The 27,221-nt window shown below is 40.8% G+C and overlaps 3 protein-coding genes across 9 annotated transcripts in view; 2 read left to right on the top strand and 1 right to left on the bottom strand.

The window, feature by feature from the left end:
- LOC128252207 (amyloid-beta precursor protein-like) overlaps window positions 1-14,495 on the bottom strand; it is a 109,281-nt gene extending 94,786 nt beyond the window's left edge. For 2 of the 3 annotated variants that reach the window (XM_052979749.1, XM_052979750.1), the window contains exons 1-2: window positions 14,362-14,495; window positions 14,048-14,300 (exon numbers count right to left, since the gene is read on the bottom strand). In XM_052979749.1, coding sequence (XP_052835709.1) covers window positions 14,062-14,300; window positions 14,362-14,485 — 363 coding nt within the window. In that variant the 5' untranslated portion in view covers window positions 14,486-14,495 and the 3' untranslated portion in view covers window positions 14,048-14,061. Of the gene's footprint in view, window positions 1-13,759; window positions 13,974-14,047; window positions 14,301-14,361 lie in introns of those variants that run through there. The other variant, XM_052979748.1, reaches the window with a different exon arrangement.
- LOC128252202 (ankyrin repeat and SAM domain-containing protein 1A) lies at window positions 941-11,691 on the top strand. 5 transcript variants are annotated; one of them, XM_052979738.1, is made up of 13 exons: window positions 2,815-3,145; window positions 3,234-3,388; window positions 3,722-4,613; window positions 4,977-5,301; window positions 5,514-5,965; window positions 6,019-6,241; window positions 6,626-7,619; window positions 7,685-7,896; window positions 8,486-8,776; window positions 8,841-9,003; window positions 9,238-9,399; window positions 9,561-9,692; window positions 9,751-11,691. In XM_052979738.1, exons 3-13 carry the CDS (start codon window positions 3,734-3,736, stop codon window positions 9,892-9,894), a joined length of 3,978 nt encoding a protein of 1,325 aa, XP_052835698.1. In that variant the 5' UTR covers window positions 2,815-3,145; window positions 3,234-3,388; window positions 3,722-3,733; the 3' UTR covers window positions 9,895-11,691. The 5 variants fall into 5 exon arrangements, with proteins under 5 accessions (XP_052835699.1, XP_052835695.1, XP_052835697.1 ...); XM_052979739.1 differs by lacking the exons at window positions 2,815-3,145; window positions 3,234-3,388 and adding an exon at window positions 941-1,112; XM_052979735.1 differs by lacking the exons at window positions 2,815-3,145; window positions 3,234-3,388 and adding an exon at window positions 1,103-1,122.
- A 6,705-nt stretch (window positions 14,496-21,200) lies between the features above and the next one.
- LOC128252237 (zinc carboxypeptidase) lies at window positions 21,201-27,029 on the top strand. Its single transcript, XM_052979803.1, has 2 exons — window positions 21,201-21,252; window positions 25,382-27,029. The coding sequence occupies exons 1-2, from the start codon at window positions 21,201-21,203 to the stop codon at window positions 26,779-26,781; spliced, it is 1,452 nt and encodes a 483-aa protein (XP_052835763.1). The 3' UTR covers window positions 26,782-27,029.
- Window positions 27,030-27,221: the final 192 nt, after the last annotated feature.

The following is a 27,221-nucleotide window of genomic DNA, read 5'->3' as shown; positions in this document are numbered from 1 at the left end:
TCATGGTAAACCCAAATATTTTATCTTGGAATTAAATATTTTCGGTACTGACAAAGTGTTTTTACAATTTCATTGTTATTTTTAGGTATGTAAAAATTTAGTTTCAAATTAAATAAAAATTGAAATCTACAATTTTCCTATTGAAAAGACCAACTAATTATGTTAATAATTACATTATAATATTTTTAGTTTATTGTAAGTTTTAAGTAAGTTTATAATATGATTAAAAAGTTACATTCAAATGTTTTAATGTTTAATTTTACTATTGGGTTTTTCTCTGGGTGTATACAATTTATTTGCATTGTATGAATATAAGATTATGAAAGTATAAGACCCTAATAATAAGTTTATTCTTTACGGGTGCTAAAACTGTTTAAGTAGTGCTACAAAAGGTCTTATCAAAACTTAAATATGTATGTATTAAAGTAAGAAAAATAACAACAAACAAAAGTTGGTTTCCGTTGTTTAAGTTTTTTAGCAAGTACTTCAAGATAAGTTCCAAGAACTGCCGTTCCACTTCTCTAATCGCTTCTGTTTACACTTGGGTAAATACTCCTAATCGCGGCGCCCCAAGATCTGCCAGAGATATAAACCAGATCCATTCGCCCATTTGTCGGGGGCATTCCTTGCACAGATCATTAATCAAGTGATCGAGTCGATCGGTAACTCAATCCGCTGCATTTCAGCGAGGGAACATTTATTTATTAAAAGGCGTGTTCCCTTATATGCTGCATTCTTGGACAATGGTTGCAACTATTTATAGCATACTCTGCTCTCCCGAGAGACATATACTCGGTATACTTGGTACGTACGCACTCTCTTTCAACGACTGTGCGTTTGTCAGTTTTGCACATCAAAATACGTAAACAAAAGCGTATTATCGCCCCGATAAACAACAAACAAAAATGTATTTGTTCTCTCGTTCAAGCACTCTCTGCCTCCAACAAATTTTCTCCGCTCTTTCGCCCGCATTGTGAGAAGCAAAACAATCAAGTGAAAGCGCTGAAATTGTATTGTAGCCGTTCGGCCCAGCTCATAAACAGAGAAAAAGTCGGAGAAAAACTTTCGTCGGATACAGAGCAAAGTGCACAGCGCACGGCGGAGAGAGTCTGGTACGGAATGGTATGGTATGGTATGGTATGGTATGGTATGGTATGGTGTCTGGGAATTATTACGGAGGAACTAACGCAGACCCCGGGGCCCCGAACTCAGGCAGTCATTCAGTTAGTCAGTCAGTCGCATGCGAGAGTCGCTATCGGGCGGAGTACAGAAATTCCGAATCAAAATCGGACACGGAATCGCAGACGGAATCGGAATCGCAGGCGGTGGGAAAAATGTGCTAGAGAAGATGTGCGAGGTTAATGCGACGACGACGTCCCATAAATTGCAGCGGAATCAAATGAGTTTTATTCAATCAACGAAGAAAGTCCGCCCACCAACGGAAGTGCTATATATACTTGTGTAGTGTCGAGCAACGACATCCCAAATAAACTAAGCGCAAAAGGTAAAAGCGAAAATGTGTGTGTATATGGCTATGGAAGTACAAAAAGTACACGCCTTTTAAGTGCACCAGCCACAAATGCCAATAACAAATTGTGTGAACTTGGTTGTAGAAATAATATAAAGGGGAAACCTAGAGACAGGAAATAACTTGCCAGACAAACGGTTTTCAGTTACAGAAACACAAATACTGGACTGCGCTGTGGTGCCTAGGGTCAACATCCTTTGACCCAATTATGGCTTAGGAACTGCACAATCTCTGCTGCCAATTGGCAATGGGTTGGCTTCTGTTTTGTTGTTGTGGCTGGTGTCAAGTCGTTTTTATAATGTCGCTCAATTTCCGTTGCCTTTTCTTTGGGCCTGGCCTAAACGCATCCCCAGTAATAAGCCCCCCTCCTTATTTCCCCCCTTTTTGCTGACACGCCTCAGAGTTTTGCAAGCGAAAAATTATGAATAGCTTGGCGGGGGCAAGGGCGTGAGGTGGGGTGCTGGGGATTGGGTAAGGACTCTGGGGGTTACGGACTTGGGAGGGGACGGGGGTTCGGGGAGAAGTTGGTGGTGGGCGCGGCAGAGCAGGCGCACTCCCTGCAACTCTCTCTCGGACTTTCTCTCGAACACTCTCCAGACCCTTTCTTCACCCCCAAGGATGTGCCTAACCTACCTTTTGTTGAATTTCATAGTATGTAGTATGATAAACGTCACATGCACCAGGGTGGGTGTGTGTAAAATCGCTGCGAGAGTGTGTGAAAGCAGGTGATTATCTGTTGCCGTCGTGTATTTATCTCATTGAAGCATACAAAAGTGGAATGCAGACCGCTTTTAGGCGCTTAAAACGTGCTTTATCATTTAATATTGCATTCCCCTTAAAGTCAGGACTATGGGCACAATATTGACTTTTTCTCTGCAATATTTTCCCCAACCAACTGATCATTCAACAAGTGACTGATTCCTATCTGTATATCACATTTCACACATTGCAAAAGCTGTGTAACTTTTTTACTGACGCATCAGTCATAGTGCTAACTGATCTCGGTATAACTAGAAAACACTTGAGTGTTGTTTCCCCACTGATTTACTTCAGCATTACATGAATAAACATTTCAAAGGTTAATTGAGGAACAACAGATTAAGTTCAAAAGGAAGTTTAAGTATTGATTGCGCTCTGAAATACTAAAAATTATGATATTAGATTAGTAACTAATGTCTACTTTTCTCAATTTATTTAAAACTATACAATGAAAAATTAAGTTATTTTCTCATGTCTCTCAGAATGTTATAACTTTTTGTACACTGTCACATCATTTCTAGATACCACTGGCTTTATCTGCATCTCGTAGAGCTTACTGCTGTCATATCACGGCTTTTATTTTCTGCCCCACGGTTTCTGTGTGGAATGTGTCACGTACATATCAAAGATACTCGAAGATATTCCAGCGCGTGAGAAGCACTTCATCAGGAGAAAGGCTCCACTCGACACCCTCTGACCTCCATACGTTCAATCCACCACCCACTAACCTCCAGCCGCCCATCTTATTGTGCAATTTTTTTAATGGCAACCCTCTTCTGATTGAGAGCTGCGCGTAAATGGGTGGCGTGGTGGCCGGATTAAATGGAAAGACGGGCTAAAAGTCATTAGGGCTAAGAGGTAAAAAGGCGACCCGCAAAGGCCTGCGAAGCCACAAAGCCGAAGGCGTTTTAATGAAGCACACTTGACAGTCATAATTCATTTGCAGCAAATCAACTCAGAGCAGGCAGACAGACAAGTCCCCTCACAAAGGTTAGGGCTTGTCTTGGAGCGATTGGGAGTGCAGGGAAGTCCATTAATGGGAACCCATTAGCACACAGGAAGAAAACATTGTTGTACGACTTAAAAGGACTGAGCTTGCTGGTAGTAATTGCATTTGAATTGTATAACAATTAAAATGCTTTCTGTTAAATTGCAATCTATGCAATGAGTAAAACATCGTTTTTTAAAAATTATGATTTTACCTGGCCCTCCTTGAAATTTTTTTTTGTAATGTACATTAACAGTTTTTAAAATATTAAACCAGCATTTTCACAAACGAAACATAATTACCACAAAGATTATTTAAAAGTTCTGTAGGGATCTAACATTTCATTTTAACTTATTTTTCAGTGGTATTGTATCTTTTTGATAAGCTAAAATATTAAAAACATATACTTTTATATTTAATTTTGATTTAATCATTATACGTTGCAGCCTTTTTCTACAATGGGCAAGGATCAGGAGTTCCTGGAGGCGGCCCGCAATGGCAACATCTCGCACATCGAGAAGGTCCTTAGCCAGAAGGCCAAAAGGGCAGGACCGCTGGCCAGTCTGCGCCGTGGCACTGGTGTGAATGTCCAGGACAGCGGTGGCTACTCGGCCTTGCATCATGCCTGTCTCAATGGGCACGAGGACATAGTGCGGCTGTTGCTGGCTCACGAAGCCTCGCCCAATCTTCCAGACTCGCGGGGATCTTCTCCGCTCCACTTGGCCGCCTGGGCAGGCGAAACGGAGATTGTGCGACTGCTGCTCACACATCCGTATCGACCGGCTAGTGCCAATCTGCAGACAATCGAGCAGGAAACACCTCTGCACTGTGCCGCCCAACATGGACACACGGGAGCCTTGGCCCTGCTGTTGCATCACGATGCGGATCCCAATATGCGCAATTCGCGAGGAGAAACCCCTCTGGATTTGGCCGCACAATATGGACGCCTGCAGGCGGTTCAAATGCTGATACGAGCCCATCCGGAATTGATAGCCCATCTGGGCACTGAGGCCTCGGAACGGGGTACACCATCACCCTCGTCGCCGGCATCCCCGTGTAGAGCCATTTTTCCCCACACCTGTCTGCATCTGGCCAGTCGGAATGGCCACAAAAGCGTGGTGGAGGTCCTTTTGTCCGCCGGAGTCAGTGTGAACTTGCTAACTCCTTCGGGAACTGCTCTGCATGAAGCAGCTCTTTGCGGCAAGGAGAACGTGGTGAGGACTCTACTGAAAGCTGGCATCAGTTTGGCGGCCACCGACAACGAAGGACGCACAGCTCTGGACATTCTGCGCGAATTTCCACCGCATGTCACCAAGCACATTGTGGCTGTGATCAACAGTACGTAGAGCCCGAGGGTTTGCTTTAAAATATGATTTTATGTTAGTCATATTTATATCAAGGTTGTTTTGTGAAATGAAATATATAAACAATGATGACCCAATTTGAATGCGCTTGTGTATGTGTACAGTGCGATAGAGATAACCGCAGGTTTTAATATTTACTTCAGCTGGAGTCTTAAGTGATTGCAAAAATCTCAAACTCCATATTATTATTTTGTTGGTGTTTATTTAAATTATTTGAATTCTTATATAGGTACTTAAACAATGGTATTGTTCATCCCATTGATATGCATTAAAATAGTTATCTCATAATTTGTCTATTTCGCAATTTCAATATTACATTTGTTCTTCTTTCCCGCAGACTTCCGTAACCAAATGGACACCGATGAGGGCGACGAGGTGATCTACAGGCAACACTCAGGGCCTCCAAACTCAGGTCGTAGCCAGAGCAAACACCATTCGCAGCAGCAGCAGCAGCAGCCGCACAGCAATCACTACCATTTTAACTCCAACAACCACTTGCTAAACCACTCGCACTCCATGCAACAATCCGGATACAGTAAACAGCGGCTGAGTGCCGGAAACGGTGGTCCCTACAACGGAGGAAAGTCCTTGGACAGTGCCCTCCAGACAGAGGATCGCTTTTACCAGGATCTCAACGCACACTCACCGCTGCATAGTCAAAAGTATGTCAATGCAATGGAAATCTATAGAAGAGCACTGAAACATTTTCTGTGGAGCTATTAAATTTAATATAATTATCTTAAGTTTTAGTTAAAAGTTTTAACTTTTTTTGTTCAAATTTAAATTAATCCTTCGTAAGCTCTAGTAATAGTATTTAACCATTTTTGGCTAAAATGTTAATCATTCATCTGTAATTTCTACCTTTCTTCCTTAGTGACATGGGTGGTGGCTACAGTGTGAGCCCTTCCTCATCGCTGAGCAGCTTTGAGCCAGCCTCGGTATCGCCCCGATCCCGCTGCTCCACCGGCGGCCTTGGCCAACCCATGCAGATGAGCACCTTCGCCCCGGCCGGACCGCCCAAGAAGCCGCCGAGGCGCAACCTCTCCGTTTCGCCCACTCACGCCGGCTCTGGCCAGCAATTCAGCTACAGCTCCCCATCCAGTCAGAGCCAGAGTCAGAGCCACGGACACGGCCATGGCCAAAGCCAGGTGCGCCGCCAGCCGACCAGCGATAGTCCGTACTCGCATCAGAGCCATGGCAGTGTTGGCGGCATGAGCTTCGATGAGACACAGTTGCGGGAACGGCAGCGGAACGATCGTCTTTATGCCAGTGCCAGGCAGAGTACTCGATCCGCCATTGCCGGCGGAATGAGCCTCAGTTCCAGTAGTAAGTATTTATCGTAGTTCTAAATCGAGTCCATCTCATCAAAACATTTACAGATGACATGTTGGACCGCCAGTGCAGCAGCTCGGAACTGAACAGTGAGACGAGTGTGCCCAATTCTAGCGGAGATTCCCCGGCCACCAACTCTATGAAGCGCCCGATCCCAGCTCCTCGAAGTGCCACCACCAAGCTGTCCAAGGAACTGCTCAAATCAGCAGAAAATGCCACCCTCAAGTCGTACAACCCGAATCGAAAACTTAAGCGCAATCGGAACAGCAGGTATTGTATTGCCTTATTTTTAAGTAGTGGTATTAAAAATTAATTAGGATTCATTAAAAGTGGTGTACTTTCAATGAATATCCATATTAACACAAACAACTAATATTGCGTTAATGATCATTAAAATAACGGCTTCGTGACTATGTTAACTTTAGTTAATGCTAGACAGTTTTAATTTAACGCAACTAAAAAAATTGTAAATCAAATTAGCGCTAATCTAGGCTAATCCTTATGTGCCTACTAACTTACTCTTTTTAAATTGTGTATTGATAATATCACAAAAATTGTTTTCAAAATATATTGTTATAAATTCTAAATTGAATAGTCGCGTCAGATGTTTTTAGTGCTCAATGAATTCTAATCAATTAATTTACAATATTTCAGTGGTGCAAATGTGGCTGCCAAATCCAACGGCGGCGATGAGAACTGCGAGGCCAAGCAGCAGATCCCCAGCAGCCCCACCCACTACAAGCAGCCCCCGACGCCGGACCATCCGCCGCCGAGCTCCAGCCAAGCGGAGCGCACCATCCACGAGCGGATCCGACCGCTCAGCCAGGAGTACAAGCGCCGGTCCGCCCTGCTCCAGCTGCAGGCGGCCCAGCAGCTGATGATCGAGACGGGCTCGTCGCCATCGAAACTGTTGCCCACGCTGAGTACGCCGGGCTACGACTACGACGACACGGTTACGGTGGTGCCCCGTTGTCCGGCTCCCTCCTCCGGATCCCTGAGCTCCAGCATCTCGTGCTCGGATCACAGCCTCTCCCATTCCACGGACTACGTGGAAGAGTTTGTCAGCGATGTGCCCTTCGCCGGCCTCCTGAAGGGTGCCTCCCAGCAGGTCAAGGAGCCGAGCGAGGTGCAGCTGAAAATCCAGGAGGAGGGCAAGCAGCAGCAAACTCTGCCCAGAGTGCGTCCGCCCATTCCCAGCAAGCCATCGGTGCCGGAGAAGAAATTCGTCAAGCCGCCGACAACGCCTACCAATCAGCCGGCGGAGCCCAATGGAAACTCCTCCGGAGAAATAGCAATTAAGCCGCCAAGATCACCCTCTAAGTCGCCCAACAAATCCCCTGGCAAATCGCCAGCCAAATCTCCTGCAAAGTCGCCCGGAAGTGGCCATTCGGCAGCTCGGAATTCCTTAAACCTTCTGAGTCCCTTTAACGCTGAGGAGGCGCGAAAGAAGATCTCCGAGATTATAGAGAATTTCGGGAGTGGAATCCTCAATACCAGTATCACGCCCACCCACGACATCGAGCTGGACTTTGAGGACATGGAGGTGCCCAACGAGCGAAGGGAATTGGCCACGCGCCTCCGAACCGCCGGTTTACTTCATCTGGAACGGATGCTGTTCGAGAACGGCTATGATAACTACAAGTTTGTGGTATGTTCTCCGACCGGAACTTATTTGGTGGGTTGGGAACTTATATCTGTTCACTTCTTTCCTAGCACAATGTCTTCGAGGAGCCGGATATTCCGCTGCTGCACATTCCAGAACGGGATGCGCCCAAGCTATTGCGTTTTGTCCAGAGTTTGCCGCCGGCGGAGTTTCAGCCGCAAGTGCCGCTCAAGACGCAGCAGGAGAACAAGGTGAAGGGAGTGGCCACGCTGCAACAGTGGCTCAGTACTATAGCCCTGCCGGAGTACCTGGAGTTCTTCAAGTGAGTACCATTTAAATTACATTCCCAATAAAGAATCTCTGTACTGATGTTAACATGAAAAGTACAAATAAATATCTGGCTTATGAGTCCAACCTTTTGTATTTCATATTTAAGTGAACTACAAAATCGTAATATTAAATACAATGCCTACTAAATTGCTTAGTATTAAAATATTCAAATTAATGTGGAGGATTTTAGATTTAAAATAAGTCCTAATCGATATAAAAAAATATTCAAATTAAAAATAAAAAACACTTATGGTTTAAATTAAATATTTCCATATTTTAAATAACTGACAATCGCAATTGATAAAAATAAAAGGCAATATTTTTAAATTGAGTTTGAAATACTAGTATCTACTACGTTCATTTAGGTATTTTTATTTAAACCCTATAGTTATTGCAAGCTGTTCAATAATAGTTATATGCAAAGTAAAATATTATAATGATCATTTTAAAAATATAAGTTTGACACAACCATAGGTATTCATATGACGATCTTGATACAACACACACATTGGTAACTAATTGGGAGTACCTACAAATAAAAAATGTATTTTAAAATCCTCCTCTGATTGTTATCCTTTTAGCAAGCATCTTTATAATACCATTGAGAGCGTGTGCGGGGTGTGGGATGTGGAGCTACAGACAGTGCTGGAAATCAACAAACTGGGCCACCGGAGGCGTATTCTGCAATCGTTGGCCTACATCCGCCAGATGCGTGACAGCGACTCCAAGTCACAGAAGACGCCGCTGGGCGAGAATAATGAAACCAACCAACTTACAACGAACGGCAACGGAACGATCCGGGAGGCTCCACCACGGATTCCTGCCAATCCAGTAAATCACCGCAACTCCATCACTGGTTATCGCAAGAGTCGGTAAGATATAGTCATTTAGTTTGGAAATACCTTTCTGTAAACTGGGAGTTATCTATGTTTTAAGACCCGCACCACCACCACCGGCTCCACCAGCCAGAAAGGTAGCCGCTCTGCAAATACGGGCTCCTTCTGAGCTGCTGCTCGGCCTTCCGGCCAATCTACGGACCACCGAATGGCGCCACTCGGCGCTGACTTTGCTCAACGAGCGCATCAATTACGAGGTTCAAGTAAGTTGATATTGTAGTTAATTTTTCCCAAAATACAAATTAAAGAACCATGGGTTTAACACTAAAGCTGTGAACTTTGCCTTTATTCCTAGATCTCAGCAGACAGTTTTAATTATACACTTATTATTTTTCTATTCATTATTTTAAGCAGTTTCAATTATTAAACAATTAACTTAGAATTTAAATTGCCTATTCAGGTTATATATAATTTTGTTTTCCCTTTTTCTATGAAAGTACCTCGGCTCAACGGTTGTGAAAGAACTACGTGGCACAGAGTCCACCAAGAAGTCCATACAAAAGCTGAAGTCCTCAGCCGAAGGGGAAGGGAAATCGGGGTCGCCACTCTCGCTGGGCATTTGTCATCGAGGAGTGGAGTTTATCGACGTGAGCAGCAAGGTAAGAGGTAGAAAAAATAGTATCACATGGGTTTGAACCTTCTATTTTAGAATTTGGTTGTAGGAGTTATGGGTTTTATAACATACTTTTATAATAATTTAAGCCATAATTCTGCCACTATTTAGAGTTTTTTAATCTTAAAAATGTTCTAAAATTTCTAGCGCACTATTTGTGAGCACGAGATTCAGAATATCAATTGCGCTTGCCAGGACTCGGAGGACCTGCGGCATTTTGCCTATATAACCAAGGAGCAGGACCTGCACTACTGCCATGTATTCCTGGTACAAAGCACAGTGAGTTTGGCAAAGATATTGCAAAGACAAATGGCCTTATGTTCTTTTACTCATTCAGGATCTGGCCAGCGAGATAATCCTGACTCTGGGCCAGGCCTTCGAGGTGGCGTATCAACTGGCGCTGCGCGATGGAATCTCCACCACGCCGGCTCTGCTCCTGGACAATGGAATGCTGCAGGGCGAGTATTGTGGCGGGAAATAGAGCCAGGACCTGGCCCCAGGAAAGCAAACACCGCCGTCACCACCGGCACCACTCAGGCCAGGTCACAGTCTCAGTCGCAGTCACAGTCGCAGTCGCAGTCACAGTCGGAGTCGCAGCCTATGCGCTAAACTATTTTGCCTCACCAGTTATGGGGCACTGTTCAAGTTGTAGTTAGAGGGAATTTTTGTAAGACAACTAGTAGTTTGTAGTCCTTGCGCATTTGACTTTTATACGAGCGGGGTTTTTCTATTTATTTAACTATATTCGAATGGCCAAAGAACAAAAACTACAAACGAAACGAACAAAAAGACTCACAATCAACAAAAGGCACAATTTTTTCCAACTAAGAGAAATGCACCAAACAAATAATAAGGCTTTATTGGAGCTCACAACTTCCACATATGACAGAAAGCTTTCCTTTTCAATCGACTTAATTATTAAATCATTTTGCAAGGGAAGGAATTATCATTAGACCGTTTTTCAGGGGTAACAATTGCATCCCTATTCCAAAAACATAAGGAGGTATTGCATTTATGTGGCAAAAAAAATAAATCATGCTTGATGATATAAACCAATGGTAAATGAAATGTTTTAGCAAATTTTAACAGATAAACAAAAGAAAGGAAAAACACGTTTGGCGTACGAGCGAAGAAATTAAAATATATTGGCTTATTACAAAATTTTATTAATGTTGAACGCTAAAGGCAAAGAATTGAATTAATGCAAAAGAGCAATGCAAAATCATATCCCGCATTCATGAAGATCTATATACCTATTGGCTAATCACATTTACTACATATTATACATATATACATACGACTTACTCTAATAATAATATGTATGCGTGTTGTTATATAATTTTTAATTGAATATTAAGCGAATCGAATCAAATCAAAGACAGACAACGCATCAAGTTATAAGCAAATAAATGCTTACAAAATCGTGAAAATGAATTGACTACATCGATGTGACGAGTCAGTATAAATATGTTTTTGAGAATATTTTACGAATTTTTTAAAATGACTTTAAACTAGTCCCTTAGTTGTTACGTAAGCATTTATCAAATCATATGTGTATTTGCATTTACTCGATTGTAAAATGTTTTTTGTTTAAGGCCAGGCCTTGTTGTTATAGCTATTATTTTGACTTGGTTTACGTAGAATATTTGTTTGAGTTTAGACTTTTAACGAGGCTTATTCTCGACCCTTCTCTATTGATGTATCCGAACGCTTTAAATGTTAGCCTGCTTGTGGTACAACAGATTCCATTAAGTACCTACCTACTCAATACAAATCGAAGATAATTACAAACTAAACTCATCTTAATCAATTTTCTCTGGGCAGCAGTTTGTTATGCCATAGACACGCACACGGAAAATAAATCAATTTTATTAAACTATATATACAAAGTCGTACTCAACCAGCCTAGCCCATAACTAATGAAATTTTATAAAACCAATATAAACGGCAGATTGCAAAGTTGTGACAACACAAACTCAAAATTTTTAAGTGTTTATCCAAAGAAAAGAATGAGCAAAAACTGAAACTGAAGGAAAATACTAAATAAATACATAATTAACTGATGCCACAAGTTGTTTAATTTTTTTGTTGCGAGGTAAGGCGATCGTTTAAACGCCTCGTGATGTCAATTAAGGCCCACTTTCCCACAACAACCGGGATCTTAGTCAAATATAAGACAATTATTGGCCGGGGGGAAAACGTCGATCAGTTACACAAAGGCAAACGCGTAAATGCGAATTTAATGTGAGCCGGTTTGCGATGCGGCGCGATGTCTTGTTGGTTTTTTATACGGCTAAATGCGTTAACCATTTGATCATGCGAATATTAATTGGCACTGGCCAACAGCGAAGCGCAGCTCGGGCCTAATGTTGTTGGCCACAAAGAGGATTGGCGAAGATTCAAGCCAGTCAGAATGACGTTTTCTTGAACGAGCTGAACGTGAGCCTCACATCGGACCTCAAAGAGGATTTTCTTGTTGCTTAAAAAATCTAAACTTGAAAATAGTTTTTCCCATATAAAAATAACATTAATGGTATTATTTTACCTCATTAAATTTTATTCTTTTCACGTTGTTGAATTTCCTTAATGTATCCAATCACAGACTTTAATATAGAATAGATTTCGTATATAAACAACTTAAAACAGTAGTAGTTTGTAATTTATCAATTTGTATTTTATTCTTTAATATAATAGCGATAACGACACCAACGAAAGAATCTAAGCTCAGAGCCCAAATGCGGCCTAATTTTTCTAATTGGCAGTTTTTTTATGTTTTATGATTTTACCAACTCAATATATTTTGAAACCAATATATTTTAAAACCGATTGTATCTATCCGCAGTCGTGTCACGTTTCCATCTCTGGGCGGCTGCATTTGAAGCCTCATCTTGCGCTTAACGGTTTAAATTATTGTCTCCCCGTCTCACTCGCGTGCAATTTGTGGCGCGCAGCTTATCACAATTTCATTATTATTATTATTATTGCTTAAGCTATGGCCACGGATATGTGTGTAGTCAGCATCAGGATCCCCCCATTGGCCATTTCTCCGTCGGTGCGTTTATTTGTAATTGAAATTGCGTGACTTTATTCTTTGATTTCGCTATTGGCCATTGGCATTGCCTTTGCAGTTGCGATTGCGATTGCCATTCTTGGTAATGTGCTTTTTGCGTACGAGCGACGAGTCAACCTGTAAACTTGCACATTTTGCCCCCTCATCGGTGATTTATGCCTCTAACGGCGCACAATAAAGCCCAGAGAAAAGTTGTAAAAAAAAGAAGTATCCGACAAGCAAACTTTTCCGGCGAGCTTTCATTTCGCTACTGTCAAATGCTGTTGGCCTGGTTAAATTGCCAGCAAGCAACGAATATTTGCCCAGCCCTTGACAAATCTCAAGTTCCGGCCCTGTGGGAGTGTGTGTTTGGCACTTTATATGGAGAAAAGCTTTCCACTGCTTGTTCTGGCTATCTTTTATTCCTGAGCGCCGGCTACGACTTGTACCAAAAAAACCGCCAGACGCCAACAAAACATGGTCGAAACGAAAGCGCTTTAATTGCGAACATTTAAGTAATGCTAAAAATCACTTAAAAACTATAATTCGTGTAACTATTTTGAGTTTAAGTGTAAAGACATATTTCGGAAAGTTATTTAGACCAAACTGATGCGCAAAAATGTTCGCATTGAGCCTTGGTGGAAAATCGGTTTCTATTTCCTCCACATCCAGAGTAGAGGACCTGTATGCATTCATCATCGTATTGCGAGAAAGCCCACACTATTCGATATCGTGAGCATCGTCCAGAATCAAAAACCATGTAACAATTGGCTAAATAATTAAAATTAATACAAAATAATATTGAATAAATTTCATGTTAACTTCCAAAATGATACCCTGCTACATATGACAAAACCATAACTTACGGTTTCTGGAATCGGTAGACTGAACTATAGTCACAAAGCAGGTCATCAGACCCAGAAAAATGGAAAGCAAAATCATTCTTTACTATTTGAACTCAGAATATTAAATAAACTTTGCCAACAATTGCTTTGAGAATTTATATTAGTGTGTCTTGTTAATGAAAATTTTAATGAAAATGTGCTTTTTTCGCTAACTTAAATTAAGCAGCTAAGAAATAATAACTCTTGAAAATTATTTTTCACTTGAAATTTACTCAGTGTTTACCACACGCCTCACATACAAATTTATTTAAATATAATTTTTTCTGAATAAAAGGAAAGTTTTTTATTTGCAAGTAAGTCATGAACACTTCAAAATAAAATAAAAATAGTTGATAAAATTATGCAAAACATCTAAAAAACTTATAAAGTATACAAACAAAATATTATTAATTTTTATGGGTTATAAATTAGAAATAACTTTGTATTCCTATTTAAATTATTAACCGTTTTAGTTTTTGGATTATTTGGACTGTCTCGCAATTTTCCTTGGTGAAGAATGGATTTTCATTGTCGCCACAGTTGGAGAAAACAAATGCACATTCAATCGCAGTATTTATACACTTTTTGGCTAATGAAAATGTGTTTTAGTCCGTTCAACTAATTTAACTTGTAAGGCAATATTGTTTTAAGTAATAAGTATAACAAACAATACATTTTGTCTTAGTCTTTTATTTACTTACTTGTTTAAAATGTTTTATGCACTCAAATTGTACTTCTTGAAAACAGCCATACGTGGACGTCCTCCCTTACGATTCTTCTTCCAGTTGTATTTGCCGCAGAATTCCTGGCATGATTCTCGGGTAAAGAAAAGGTTGCCATTTCCACCACAATTGGAGTAAATAAAAGTTTGGCACTTGGCCTTGCTCAAATCGTAGTACCACAGGCGACGCCGTCCTTCGCACTTGCCATACTCAGGATTTTGGATGCAAACATCTGCCGAATACCGCCATTGCCGGTTAAATTATTTTAAAAACAAGTCTTAAAATATGCATACTTTTGCGTATTTTATACTGCTCCCTTTCATACTGATCCTGTAAGGAATCCGAGTCCATGTCGTCAGCTAGGATCACAGCTGCCAGGCATAGAATAAAAAGAAAAGTTAAGTGAAGGTGGAACATGCTGCTATTGAATTGAAGTGAATGAATCAAAAATATTATGAGCTTCTTTATTTTATAGCACGAGCCAAAGAAAGTGCACTTAGAACAACACAGTTCTTAAAATAATTATTATTGTTTTTGGTTAGTAGAAGCTAATATTATTTCACTTCTATCTTAATCGGAGAAAAAGCCGGTAAAGACTGCTATCCAAAAAATTACAAATATAATTACTGATTAAGAAAAATATTTTTACTTTTTTCCTTCAAATCAGAAACAAGTATTTTTAGCACACTGGATTTTTTTAAAGTGTACTATCATAAAAACACTTGTTGTATTGTTTATCAAGAATGGTTTTTACACCAACTGTGTGCTAAAACTCTGATTAGCGCTGGGAAAACGTATGTGATCGAGCAATTGCTCAATGTGTAATCGGGTGGACAAAAATCAAACGACCGGTTGGCGAGCATGCGAATTCAATTAAATTTCTCAATAAATTACAAGTGCAGAAAGAAATACAGAAACGTGGCGTGGAAAAATGAGTAAAATATCGCACGCGTTTCCACGGCGCTTCAGTTCAGATGCATAAAATATAAAAACTAGCTAACTGGTCTGGGCCGGCGTTTAAACCGGTACTTAGCACCCCGATATATGATTACGCAAGTGCGCGGTGCAAACGGCGAACACGAAAACATCACCTTAACTCACCTGAGATCGCCCGAGATCGCGCACATCACACATACGCCGCGTTGTGCGGCGCTGAAATGAAAATGAAAACATCGGTAAAACGCTCGGCCGGCACAACTGAAATTCTAGATCAAGGCCACGCCCGACTAGGCCCATAAATATAAATCCACATCGCCTATCAAAGCCTGAGCACACGCAAAATGCGTAAACTAGTTTTTCGGCTACAGGAGATTTAGGGAGCGGGAGGATTTTGGGGGGAGAGCTGGGGCTACCAGATCCAGCACCTCACCCAATCGCCAGGGAAGCAGGCTACACGATAAATTGTCAGGCGAATGCATTTTGTCACATTCGGCTATTTTGCATTTGTAAATTACAAGACAAAACACTTAGCAGTCACCCCAGAAATTTGGGTTGCACCGGCACCCAATTACACATGAAAATGTAGTTAACTTTTTTACTTGTAAGGCGACTGCAATATGTAGAGCACTTTTGTTTATATAATTTATTTATTAACAGCTGTGACCAAGAAAACAGTTGCATTCAAAATAAAAAAAAATTGTAAGTCCATTTTTAAAATAAATAATAATTGAAGAGCTTTTTTATATGTGTTTGTTTATTTAGAAACAATTTAGTTTTGAATTTAAAAAAGGGATGTTTAGGGAACATGGTGCAGAATACGTCACTGAAAAATTTTTATTGAATAGTTTAGCTTCATTTGCTTAGATTTATAAACAAGACAACAATATATGTATCTCGATTACTTAAAGTATTTTGTCTAGGCATTTTACATAGGCACACAACTATTACTTTTTACAGAACTGCGGCCACCAACTCTGTAATATGTTTGTTTAGAAACTAATGTATTTCCGAAGAAAATTATTTTTGCAAATGCCAAATAAATTATCAAAACATTTAATTATTTTCAATGCCAGCAAATAGTTTTTCCTTAGGGTTCTGATTTGAAAGCAAATCGGCCATTAAGTTATGGCACAGCATTAGCTAAGTGAGCAGCATTGGCCTTCGATGGAGTGTTGGCCTTCTATAAACAAATAATATAAATTATTAATAAATACAGTTAACTTTGGTGTGCGCTGGCTTGCGGCCATGACAATTTGCACAGAAAATCAGTCTAAACCTTTAGCCGAATTGATTGCACATAATTAGAATTATTTAAATATGGCATTTGACTTTTTTCAGCACTCCTTTCCGACACATGGAAATTATGGTCATTTGAGAGTGACCCTTGGGGCTGCCAAGGCCAGAAAGTTGGCTTATCGCCACTCCATGATTGATGACAGTCGGCTTACCCAGTTGTATTTTTTTCTACTTTTCTACTCGCGCACGCAAATGAACCACATGGAAAATTGTGCAATTATTGCTAATAAAAATGTTTATGAACGTTACCTGTTAGCCGATGCCAACGATGACTCCGCTCTGCCGGCTGGTGATATGAATCACCATAAATCTAAGAGCGGTATAAATATTTATCGCAATTTTATAATCATCCCCAGCCAGACCAGGCCAAGACCGGCCGAAAAACAGCCTCTGCGTGAACTGGCTAGCTGCCGCCGCGTGAGAATTGCTCTCACATCGAAATAGTAAAATAACTCAGTCAAATAGGTTACTGATTCTCGAAATACCCTTTGTTTTTGCAAGAAATAAAATATGTAGATCTGTGTATACAACTTTATGTTATTCAGCTAACCAACAAATTATAAAAGTCGAATCATGTGTTGATATATTTTACATATATAACTTAAAAACATTTTGAAATTATACACAACAATACTATATAACAGTAAATAAAAAACACTTTGTAATTTTAAAATGCCTTGTAGTTAGTATAATATGGAAAAATAAATTTTGTTTATAAAAGTCTCATACGCATAAATTTAAGTCCTAGGTAACACTTAAAACTAACAACAAACTGAATGTAAAAAAATAGTAGCTGCAAGCAGAGTGCTTTTGACATATTTCAGCTTTGGCCAGTTCCAAAGGTATTTTATGACAGGCAAATTTTTACCGCAGCGATTCGAATGGCTGAGATAAAAGAGCCAGTCTGGGGGCAGAGCAAAAAAAGGTCGGGCGGCCTAAGAAAGTGGGTTAATTAGCAGGAAGCTGGAGGAGGACCCCGAGGCACCTTGAGCACACCACATAGCCCGAATTGCTCCAATAAAACGGGCCACGGCAAAACGCATCGGAATGCCCGAAAACTTGACCTGAAAATGGAAGCTTCTGTGGTCTGGCCATTGGCATTGCTAACGCGGACATGTCCTGGACCCTCGGCTCTGGTCGACGTCATGGTTAATTGGGCATTCAAATGTCAAGTTCAATTTTGGGCCACATTAGCGTTACCTATAAAAGGGCCGTTCGCTCTGCGCTCTGCATAAAATGAGATTTATTGTTGCATTTTTCCATCTGCTGCTGTTTGGCTGGCTGCTGGTGGCAATGGTCCAGTGGGCCTGGCCCAAAACAATTGGCCAGTCGTTGCCATTCGATTGCCTTTTATCGTTTTACCTTTGAATAATTCCAGGCCGGGGTACTCGTATAAATTGGAATATTGTTAGAAAAATGCAAGTAAAATTTGCAAATTGTATTTGCATTTGCTGTTTTTTTTTTTATGATTTAGTTTTGGTCTTATAGCCTTTGGCTCTAATGTGACGTTGACGTGCAACTTCCGCTTGGTCTAATCGAGCTCAAGTTGGACGGCTTTTTTTATCAGCTCTCAAACACACAAAATAAAAATGTAAAATGCTTGCAATTAATTCCATTTAAATTGCTTGCCTCTCAACTATTCTAAGTGCAGCCAACTGGACCACCGAAAAAATGAAATAAAATCCAAAAACAAATCTGCGCACTGGCCGACTGAGCTTTAAATCATATAAAGTATTTCGGCGGCAATGGTTGGGCATAAATCAAACGATAAGTAAATTAAAAGCCATAAATTTGCAATTAATTTTTAATTTGTGCAAATTGATAGCCATCAACGTGTTGAAACTGCCAATAAAAAAATTATGCCAAATAAATCAAGAAACTTAAGAAAAAAAAAACTTGTGATCCAGAATCTGACTGGGAAACGCCTTTAAACAGCTGGAGACAAATTATGGAGTGGCTATAAAGATCTTGAAGGATAGGAAAAAACCTCAAGGCTTCATGACTTGTATAAAGACAAGGAAACTAGTTGTATTGGACAACGTAATCTTGGAAGGAATTTTGAATTTTAATTTATAGTGATTATATTATAATCATTATCATAAGAAAAATGATTTAAAATCAGTTATATAAATAAAATTAAAAGATAGTGAGCAACATTTTGGTATGTTATTATTTTTAAATGATTTTGTAGTAACTTTTAAAGAAATCTCTTCTTAGTTTTTCAAGACTTAAATTAGCAGAATAATCTGGTATTAGGCTGGTAATATTTCTTAACAAATCACGTTGTTTCGCATAACAATATTTTCTTAAAATTTCAATGTCCCTATTGGCCATCGCATACCATATCAATACGAATTGCTGGTTTTGACCATCTTTAAAAGTTTTATATTGGTTACAGCAATTTCCCAAGATTAATTCTTTGCCTGCCATTGCAATTATGAATCCGCCAGCGTTATCATCTGGGTAAGAAATTCGTCTTGGTCAGGCGAAACACCAGGCCAACAATCAAATTGCATTAGCTCGGTTGCCTCCAGAAAGTTTTTCGCTGATCCCCTCGTTCCAAGCTTTATAAAATGCCCATGGCTACAACCTACGCAATGTGGCCAATAAACAAAAGTGTGAAGGTCTCGCGGGAATCGCTGGAAAGGTGCAACACGAACTGTTGACCCTGAGGATATTGCCGGTGTGCCTGTTGCTGTTGTTGTTGCTGCCCGCTGAACATTATTGGATGTGATTAATTATGCTGACATTAATTCGGCTAATAGAAATATATCTCGTTGCGTTGAAAATGATGTTGACGTGATTGTAATTGAAGTTGTTGACCGGAGGTGTTGCTGTCTGTACTGTGATGCTGTTGCTGTTGTGCCTGAATGGCTTTTTGCCTTTAACCCGGCTGGAAAATTGCCTTCACCACTGCGTGCTGTGCAGTTTATTGCAAATTTGTTTGTATTTATGATAATTGATGGGAAGAAATGGTGAAAAGCGCTTATAAAAATCCATTTTGGCAGAGAGCATTAATCAAAACGATAATTGGCGACTGTTGTTCCTCCGTTGTTTGCTTTCACGCCAGCCAGCGGATAATGATAAAGCCAATTGGCTGCCATAGTCACACAGCATTGCCTTGGCATCAAGCGCTAGCAATTTGGGAAAGATCTGGGGTTGTGGCAACAATTAAGCAGCAATGTCCGGGCCATATAATCAACTCGACTCGAGCAGAGGTCCTGAGTTATTTGCCATGCAACGTCAACGTATTTAAATCAATTACAAACAGCAATTTGCCGGCAGTATCCACACCCCTCGCCCCCAATCAAGGCATGCGTTTGTATTACAGATGGGATGACAACCAGCAACAGCAGCAACCTGAATGGCCACGGTGCACTATGGGCAAATATATAAGGTTCTATGTTAAAAATTTTAAAATCTCAAGCTTTAATAGTAACAAGTTTTTATAGTTCTTATAGGCTTTTGGGAACCTATCTAGGCTTTTTGCTGTGTTCTAAACTACGATTTATGCAAGGTTTTTTCTAGTCATTTTATCGTAATTTAGTTTTATACGTAATTTAAGTTAACCTATTTAATAAGAATGAAATGTACTCTTTATGCCAAAGAAGAAGACATTCTGCCCACAGTGCGTTGGTCGTGTTAAGTACGCGTGAATTAATGTGTTGCTGGAGTCACTCCGTCTTTGCTCTCTCGAGCAGCATCTGCCCCAGTCTCGGCCACGATTGCCGATTGGTCTGCCCCCTCCGCGCCAAGAATTTAACAGCCAAAGCGCCGCCTGGCTAACTGGGAGCCTGGAAACCAGGCGTCGCGTAATTTACGTCGATTTGATGTTGCTAACATAAATTTATCGCGCGCACATTTTTCGATGCAGCCGTAGCTGTTGCTATTGCTGCTGGCGTGCTTTGATTTCGCAGAGCAGCAGCAACGAACGCAAAAATGTCGCAATACAATAATGAAAAAGCAAGAAAAATCATGTTGGCATGCGGTTGGTTGTTGGATTTTCGTAAGCAACATTTTTGCCAGAGATTTTTATTGACTGAAGAGGCCGCAGCAACAGCAGCAAGCGACTTTTTGAAGAGGCGACTGCGTGCATGAAATATGGTGCTACACTCAGAAAAAATCAACCCTTCAAAGATAAATTTTTGAATTGAAAGAAAATACTAATATTTTAAAAAAATATATCCTAGCCTTAATTTGGATTTCGTTAAAAATAAACTACATAAATAAATAAATAAATATAAATCTCCCTCGGTAATTGGTTTATATTTTAAAAAACGACTAATAAAACGATTCATTCATCAGTATTTATAGAAATAAAATGTTTAAACAATATACCCCAAATCATATGTATATTGAAATTTTCACATACAATTTTCGTGTTTGATCGTTAATTTTTTCAAGTGTACCACAGCAACATGTGTGCTGTTGTTGCATGTTTGTTGGCCCGCCATGACATGTTAGAGGAGCAGGAAGTCGTTTTGCGTTTGCCTTGTGTTGGCCACATTTATGAGTGGCTTGAGCTGCTCATGGCTAGAGTTGCTGGTGTGTTGCAAGCGAGTTGCGGGCATGCAATGTGCCACTTGTTGCTGCCAGTTGCCAGGCTTAAGGATAATACAAACTTTGCTGAAAACTCACTAATCTTAAGGCATTTTTCACAGCCAGTTGCAATAGAATCGATCCCTATAGAGCATTAGCTTTGTTGCCAGTCTACACCGGCAACTAATGTCATTAGTACTAGATACAACACGCAATGGGGAATTAAGAAATTAAGTGGCAACAGTTAGCAACTCTGCGGCATGTTGCTGCTGTACAATGGCTGATATTGCTGCTGCCCTGAGGGCAACACGCCAGTCTAATTGCAAGTGGATCAGAGAGCCATGCAAATTGTTTTGCCATGAGAAATTGCTTTGAACTGGCTGCAGAAGAGGAGCAGCAACATGTTGCTGGTGGGTGATGTCTTGGGCCCTGCTCCACCTTCCCAATTACAGGCGATATGTATTTCCAATTGACAATCGGGGTTGATCGGAGCTGAGAGCGAGTGATTTATGCACCGGACCATTTAAAGTCCGCGGCGGTTCCATAAACAAATTGTCGCCGTGCTCTCTAAATGGCCATGGCTCTCTGCTGCTGCCATGAAATTGAGCTGTAATTGAATTGCAGTTGCACTCAGGATATTGGGCTCGCTCTGGCCACTTTACTATGGGTAAAAACCTACGTTTTTTGTGTTTCTGGGTTGCAAAAAAGTATAAAGTACAGGTTACAATCTTAACTAAGGGTAAAAAACCAAAATATGTTGACATAAAAGAGTTATTATTTTGAAAAAAAAGTACACAATCCCCGAAATAACATCTTGATACCTGTTGTTCCAAATTAACATTTCTTTTCCAATGTAATGTTAGTCAGGGATCTTTTAATTTTTTGTTTATAAATAAATTTTATTTCTCCGTGTTCCAATTGATGAATCTTTATTTCAAAAGCCGTTTTGCCAATAAATCGAAACAAACCATCTAGAGCGCTATTAATAAATAACGAGGTAAAATTTAAAGCTTTTATCTACGATTTTTGCCATGGTGCACCTAGCTGGTTCATTCGGTTTTTGGCCATCTTGCAATTTATTGCACGGCATTTCACAATTAAAACACTGGCAAGCGAGCCACGTCATTAGTTTGGTAGCACACAAATATGGCCACAGAGTATGTTTGTTACGAATTCAAACATTTTCACATTTGTTTTGGCCCGCTGATAATTTGCTGGCGTACTGACTGGCTGTTAGAGTAACAATGTTGAGTCGGCCCAAAAACACACACAACACCGGGCCATTTGCCCAATCATTCCAGTCGTTGGCAACCAATGTGTGTAACATATATTTAAAGAGAGCACACTTTTCCGCTGGGCCAGAGCAGTTGAGCAGTTGATCTATAATTACCGAACTTGGAGCCCGAACCCGAAGACCGAGCCCAAGTATAAATATCATTGTCAAATGCGCTTTTAATTGATGTAGACAGGCGGCGAACACATTGGACAGCCGAGCTGGACACTCGAGTTGGCCAGGCCTGGCCCGGGCGATCTGACAAGCTCACATTAGCAATAAAATATCTAATTGGAGTTTTCCCCCCATCGCACCCCGTCGATTGCCTGGCAAAATGAAAATTTCATTTACAACCTGGCCGGGGTAATCGAGACTTTTGTTTCGCTGAGGTTTCTGCTCGTTTTTTGCTTTTTGTTTGCTGTTTGGTGTTTGCCATTTGCCGCTTGTGTGTGGCTTGTACCGCTCTATAAGGCGTGATTTATGCCTTCCACTGGAAATTTATTTCGTTTTTAATGAGTAATTTACACAAAATTGCATTAATTTGGCGGCCAAAGCCCAGACGCGCGACAAGTCATGGCAAATTTCTGACGTTTCCTTGATTTATGTGGCCAAAAAAAAAAAAAACAAATAAAAAACGGAATTGCAAGCCAACTAAGATTTTTCCGTAATTGTAATTGTTCAATTTGAATTGGCTTCATTCTTTTGGCTGCCCAGCCCCAAGAAAGTGTTGCCAATTAACGCAAACATAGCGGACAGTTGGAAAACTCGGCGTGTTGCAACGATTTCCATATGCGAAAGCAGTGCAAATAGTCGCAATAGTCGGGGAGATGATTTAGTGGCCCGCCATCTACGGCACTCGCCTGTGCACTTATACGAGTGTATCTGCGGGATACACATTTTAATTAATATGTACAAGCATCACCTAATGAAGCCGCTGGTCCAGACAGGCGGCCAAGACGTGACCAACGCGGCTGCCAGGTATTTTTGGTATTTTTACAACACCCCAGCTACCATGAGAGATACACCGAAAATCAAAGGATGTCGAATGGCGATCCAAATGGATCATATTTGTTTGGATCCTGAAATAACTGGCACTCAGTTTTGGAAAAACATTGAGTAAATCAAAACATCTTTGCTTCAGTAGTTTTCTGGTATTATATAGTATAAACAATTATTGTTTTCTTTTACTGTCATTTCTCAAGAATCGAATGTCTTTAAATGTCCTGAATTAAAAGTAAACTTTATCAGCTTGTACATTATTTTGAGCCTACAGAATAGTTTCCTATTTCTAGATCTTAAATTTCAGCTATTTTCAGATTTATAATAACATATTTAATGCAACTAAAATGTAAAGATCCCACATATTTTTCAGTGTTAGTTTAGGCTTTAATTTTTGAAGTGTATAGAGTGACAGAGGAAAAGATAGAAGGCATTTCCATAGCGACTGCGAAATGGTGGAAAATGGTGCGAATGCGAATGCCACTGCAAGGTGGCTTACATTATATGGCCAAAACACCTAAGGCCATGATTTATAGTTTCTGGTAAATTAAGAAATTAAAATGCTTTTATGGTCAACTGGCCAATCCGCCGCTTCTGTTTGCGGCTCTATTTCCCCCCTCCCTCAATAACCCCGCTGTCACTCTGTCGAATTAATTGCCAAAATGTTTGATAAGATTATTTTGTGCATAAACCGCCCACGCCAAAACAACCTGCACCCCCAAATCCTGAAAAGATTTTCTTAATTAAAATTTCGGTTGCATGCCAGACACAAAATTGTGTTGCTCAAAAGGCAGCAAATTGTTGCCAGATATTAATGTGGCTTTGTAATTGGTTTTTCTCAAGTCCAAGTCACGTTAAGTCAATTAAGAGAAATGAATTTTCGTATATGAACGGAATGGATGGATGGATTGCGATGGTGGAGTGGCAATGCCAGTTGCATAACACCATGCTATGCAGTTGTAAATTGAGTGAGAAAACTTCTACATAAAATAAATAAGTTAAAAGTTACCAACAATTAATAAAATGTATTTTCTATTTACAGTTGTTGAAAGATTTAAACAGCAAACTAAATTGGATATGTTAAATATTTTTATATATTGCTAATAAAATGTAATTGAGTAAAACAAGCTCTCAAAGAATGTTCTTAAATTTGAAAACAATTGCATTTCTTAAAGGCTTGAAGCATTATACATTTAATTAAACTAATATTTTTAGGAAAACTTTTGGTAATGTTTAAGATTCTTCAGCGTTCCAAACTTTTCGCAATGAGCCCCCATATTTATTGGTTTAGAAATATAGTAATACAGACTCCGAAGATGATCTGAAACCTTGGACCACATTACCATTTAAGCTCCATTAGCAGCGCCAAATATTTGAACACATTTAGTTTAATTGGTTCCCGAGCTGGCAACAAAGTTAAAACGAAGACGCAACTCGGCGACATGGTAACTCGGTGGTAACTTGGTAACATGGTAACATGGCAAACGGCACTGGACTTGGGACTTGGACTCATGTTGCGCCATCCACTTGTTGCCATCGAGGCAATTGCCCGACCAAATTTGGTCCGCTCCGCGTTCTCCCCGCTCGAGAACAAGCTCGTTAAACGTTTTCCTATTGCAATTGCGCTATAAATTCTACCAAAAATGTAACTAATGAAGTGTTATGAAAGGTGCTCATAAATCGTTGACTTCGATTGCCCGCCGGCTTGGAGAAGGGGATCAGGAGATCAGGCAGATCGGCTCAGAACAGAGATGAATTGAAAATGAAAGCTCGATGGGAAGCTTATCATGTGCACATACATATATGGGAGATTTGCTGACGATGTCACAATATCAAGTTCAACGTATTATTTAATACCCTTTGAGTAGGTACCCTTAAAAAATGTATTAGGCTGGCATTAGTCCATAAACAATTTATGAAAAGTCTAAACTATACAAGTTTTAAAAAAGTTTTTAACTTTTTTATTTATTAAAAGAGTAATACTTTTTGAGAAGACTTCTCCTTTATATTGCCTTTGTCATCTTTACTTAAAATCAAATTTTTCTCATTAAATTATTTACTTATAAATTTTACTAGTTTGTTGTTATTTTTCTTTAATAAGCAATGAGTTTGATTGAAATATTCACCTGTTTTATTTGACTTAAAATTCCATCCAAAGTATCCGTCGGTCGGCTTTCTAGCTTCATACTTTTCCTTATCGCCATTGTCTTCTGTGTTTTTGTCATCCTCCCCTGTAAGACAAAGGAAAATAGAAAAAATTTAAATAGATTTCGACTGTGCGAGACTAAAGATGTTACGACGATGGATTCCCAAGCCGCTCCTGCTGATTCTCGTCCTCGCCGTTGTGGTAAAACTCCAGGAGTCCAAGGCAGCTAGCTTCTGCACCAAGGCGGATCAGTGTGCCCTGGATGAGGAGTTGAGGCCAGTTGCAGTTCCAGCGTCTGTCCAAGCCCGCTACGATCACACTCGCATCTACCAAGTGGAACTGGCCAGTGAGGAGCACGTCCGGATTTTTCAGGCCCTGGAATTGGCCAGTGACTCGTGCTCCTTTATGGGGCATGCCCGAGCGGTGGGTCAAAAACTGACCATTATGGTTACGGCTGCCAAGGTGGCCGACTTCGATGACCTGGTGCACAGCTACAACGTGACCCACCGGGTGCTGAACCACAATTTCCAGTCCTTGATCGATGCCAACTATCGCGAGGTGGCTCCTGCGGGAACACCACCCGACCAGTTCGACTGGCAGCGTTATCATCCGCTGGAGGGCATCTACGCCTGGCTGGAGAGTCTGGCCAAGAAGAGGCCCGATGTGGTTGGAATGGTGGATCTGGGTGCCAGCACCCAGGGATTGCCCATCAAGGGTGTGAGGATCGCTTTCGGAAAGGAGAATCTGACCAGTGTCTTTGTGGAGAGTGGCATCCATGCTCGCGAATGGATTGCTCCGGCCACGGCAACGTATTTCATCGACCAGCTGCTGAACTCCGAGGATCCGGCAGTTCAAGCTCTAGCCCGCTCTCAAAACTGGTTGATTTTTCCCACCGTAAACCCCGATGGATATCGCTACACCTTCCAGGGCGATCGCATGTGGCGCAAGAACCGGGCTCTCTTCGGCATCTGCCGTGGTGTGGATCTCAACCGGAACTTCCCCTTTCACTGGAACGTCACGGGCGCCAGTGGAGATCCCTGTCGCTACGACTACTCGGGACCCTCGGCTGGCAGCGAGCTGGAAACCCAAAGGATGGTTCGGTTCCTCGAGCAGCACGTTCATACCGATCGCATACGTACCTTTATTGCGCTGCACAGCTACTCGCAGATGATCATGTTTCCCTATGGACACAGCGCCATACGCGTGGACAACTACCAGGATCTGAAGGAAATAGGCCAACTGGCTGCTCAGAGGATCAGGGACTTGAGCGGTCGGGTTTACAAGAGCGGCAGCATTTACGAGACCATCTATCCGTCGGCTGGTGGGTCAAAGGATTGGGCCCATGGCCACCTGAAGATACCCATTACCTTCTCGTATGAGCTGCGTGGACCGGCGGACAGCGAGGACCTGTTCATCTTGTCCGCCAAGGAGATCGAGCCCACGGCCAAGGAAGCCTTCGCCTCACTCCAAACGATCGTGCAGGAGGCCGGTAAACGTGGCTATTACTCCCCAGCTTCATAGCTTTCCTAGCTCCAGCTTCAATTGCCATCCGCAACTCCAACATCCACATCCATGCGGAGTCACCATCTGATGGGGACTACGATGATGATGATAAATGTCGTCTGGCCTGGCAGTTCACATGAAAAACACATTACGCGCCATCGTTTCTTAATGCTAAATAATGATGGCAAAATCATGACACAAAACCTCATAATAATGTTGGTAAATCAAAGCAAATATAGTCAGGCTCGAACAACCTTACAAAAATAGTTGCAACTATTACAGTTACGATGCATTGTTATTGTCTGCATGTTTGAGGAATGGGGTCCATCAATTTTGTGATTTTATTAGCCATTCCAAGAAGTATTGGGGGTAATTAATATTTTTTATGTTTCTTATATTCATATTTTTAGTATAGTTAAGTTTTACTACCAATTCACCTTAAACTTAAATTCGACCTG

The sequence above is a fragment of the Drosophila gunungcola genome, chromosome 3R (genome assembly GCF_025200985.1).
Source record: "Drosophila gunungcola strain Sukarami chromosome 3R, Dgunungcola_SK_2, whole genome shotgun sequence".
Taxonomy (NCBI): domain Eukaryota; kingdom Metazoa; phylum Arthropoda; class Insecta; order Diptera; family Drosophilidae; genus Drosophila; species Drosophila gunungcola.
This window is presented reverse-complemented; position numbering and strand designations above follow the sequence as displayed.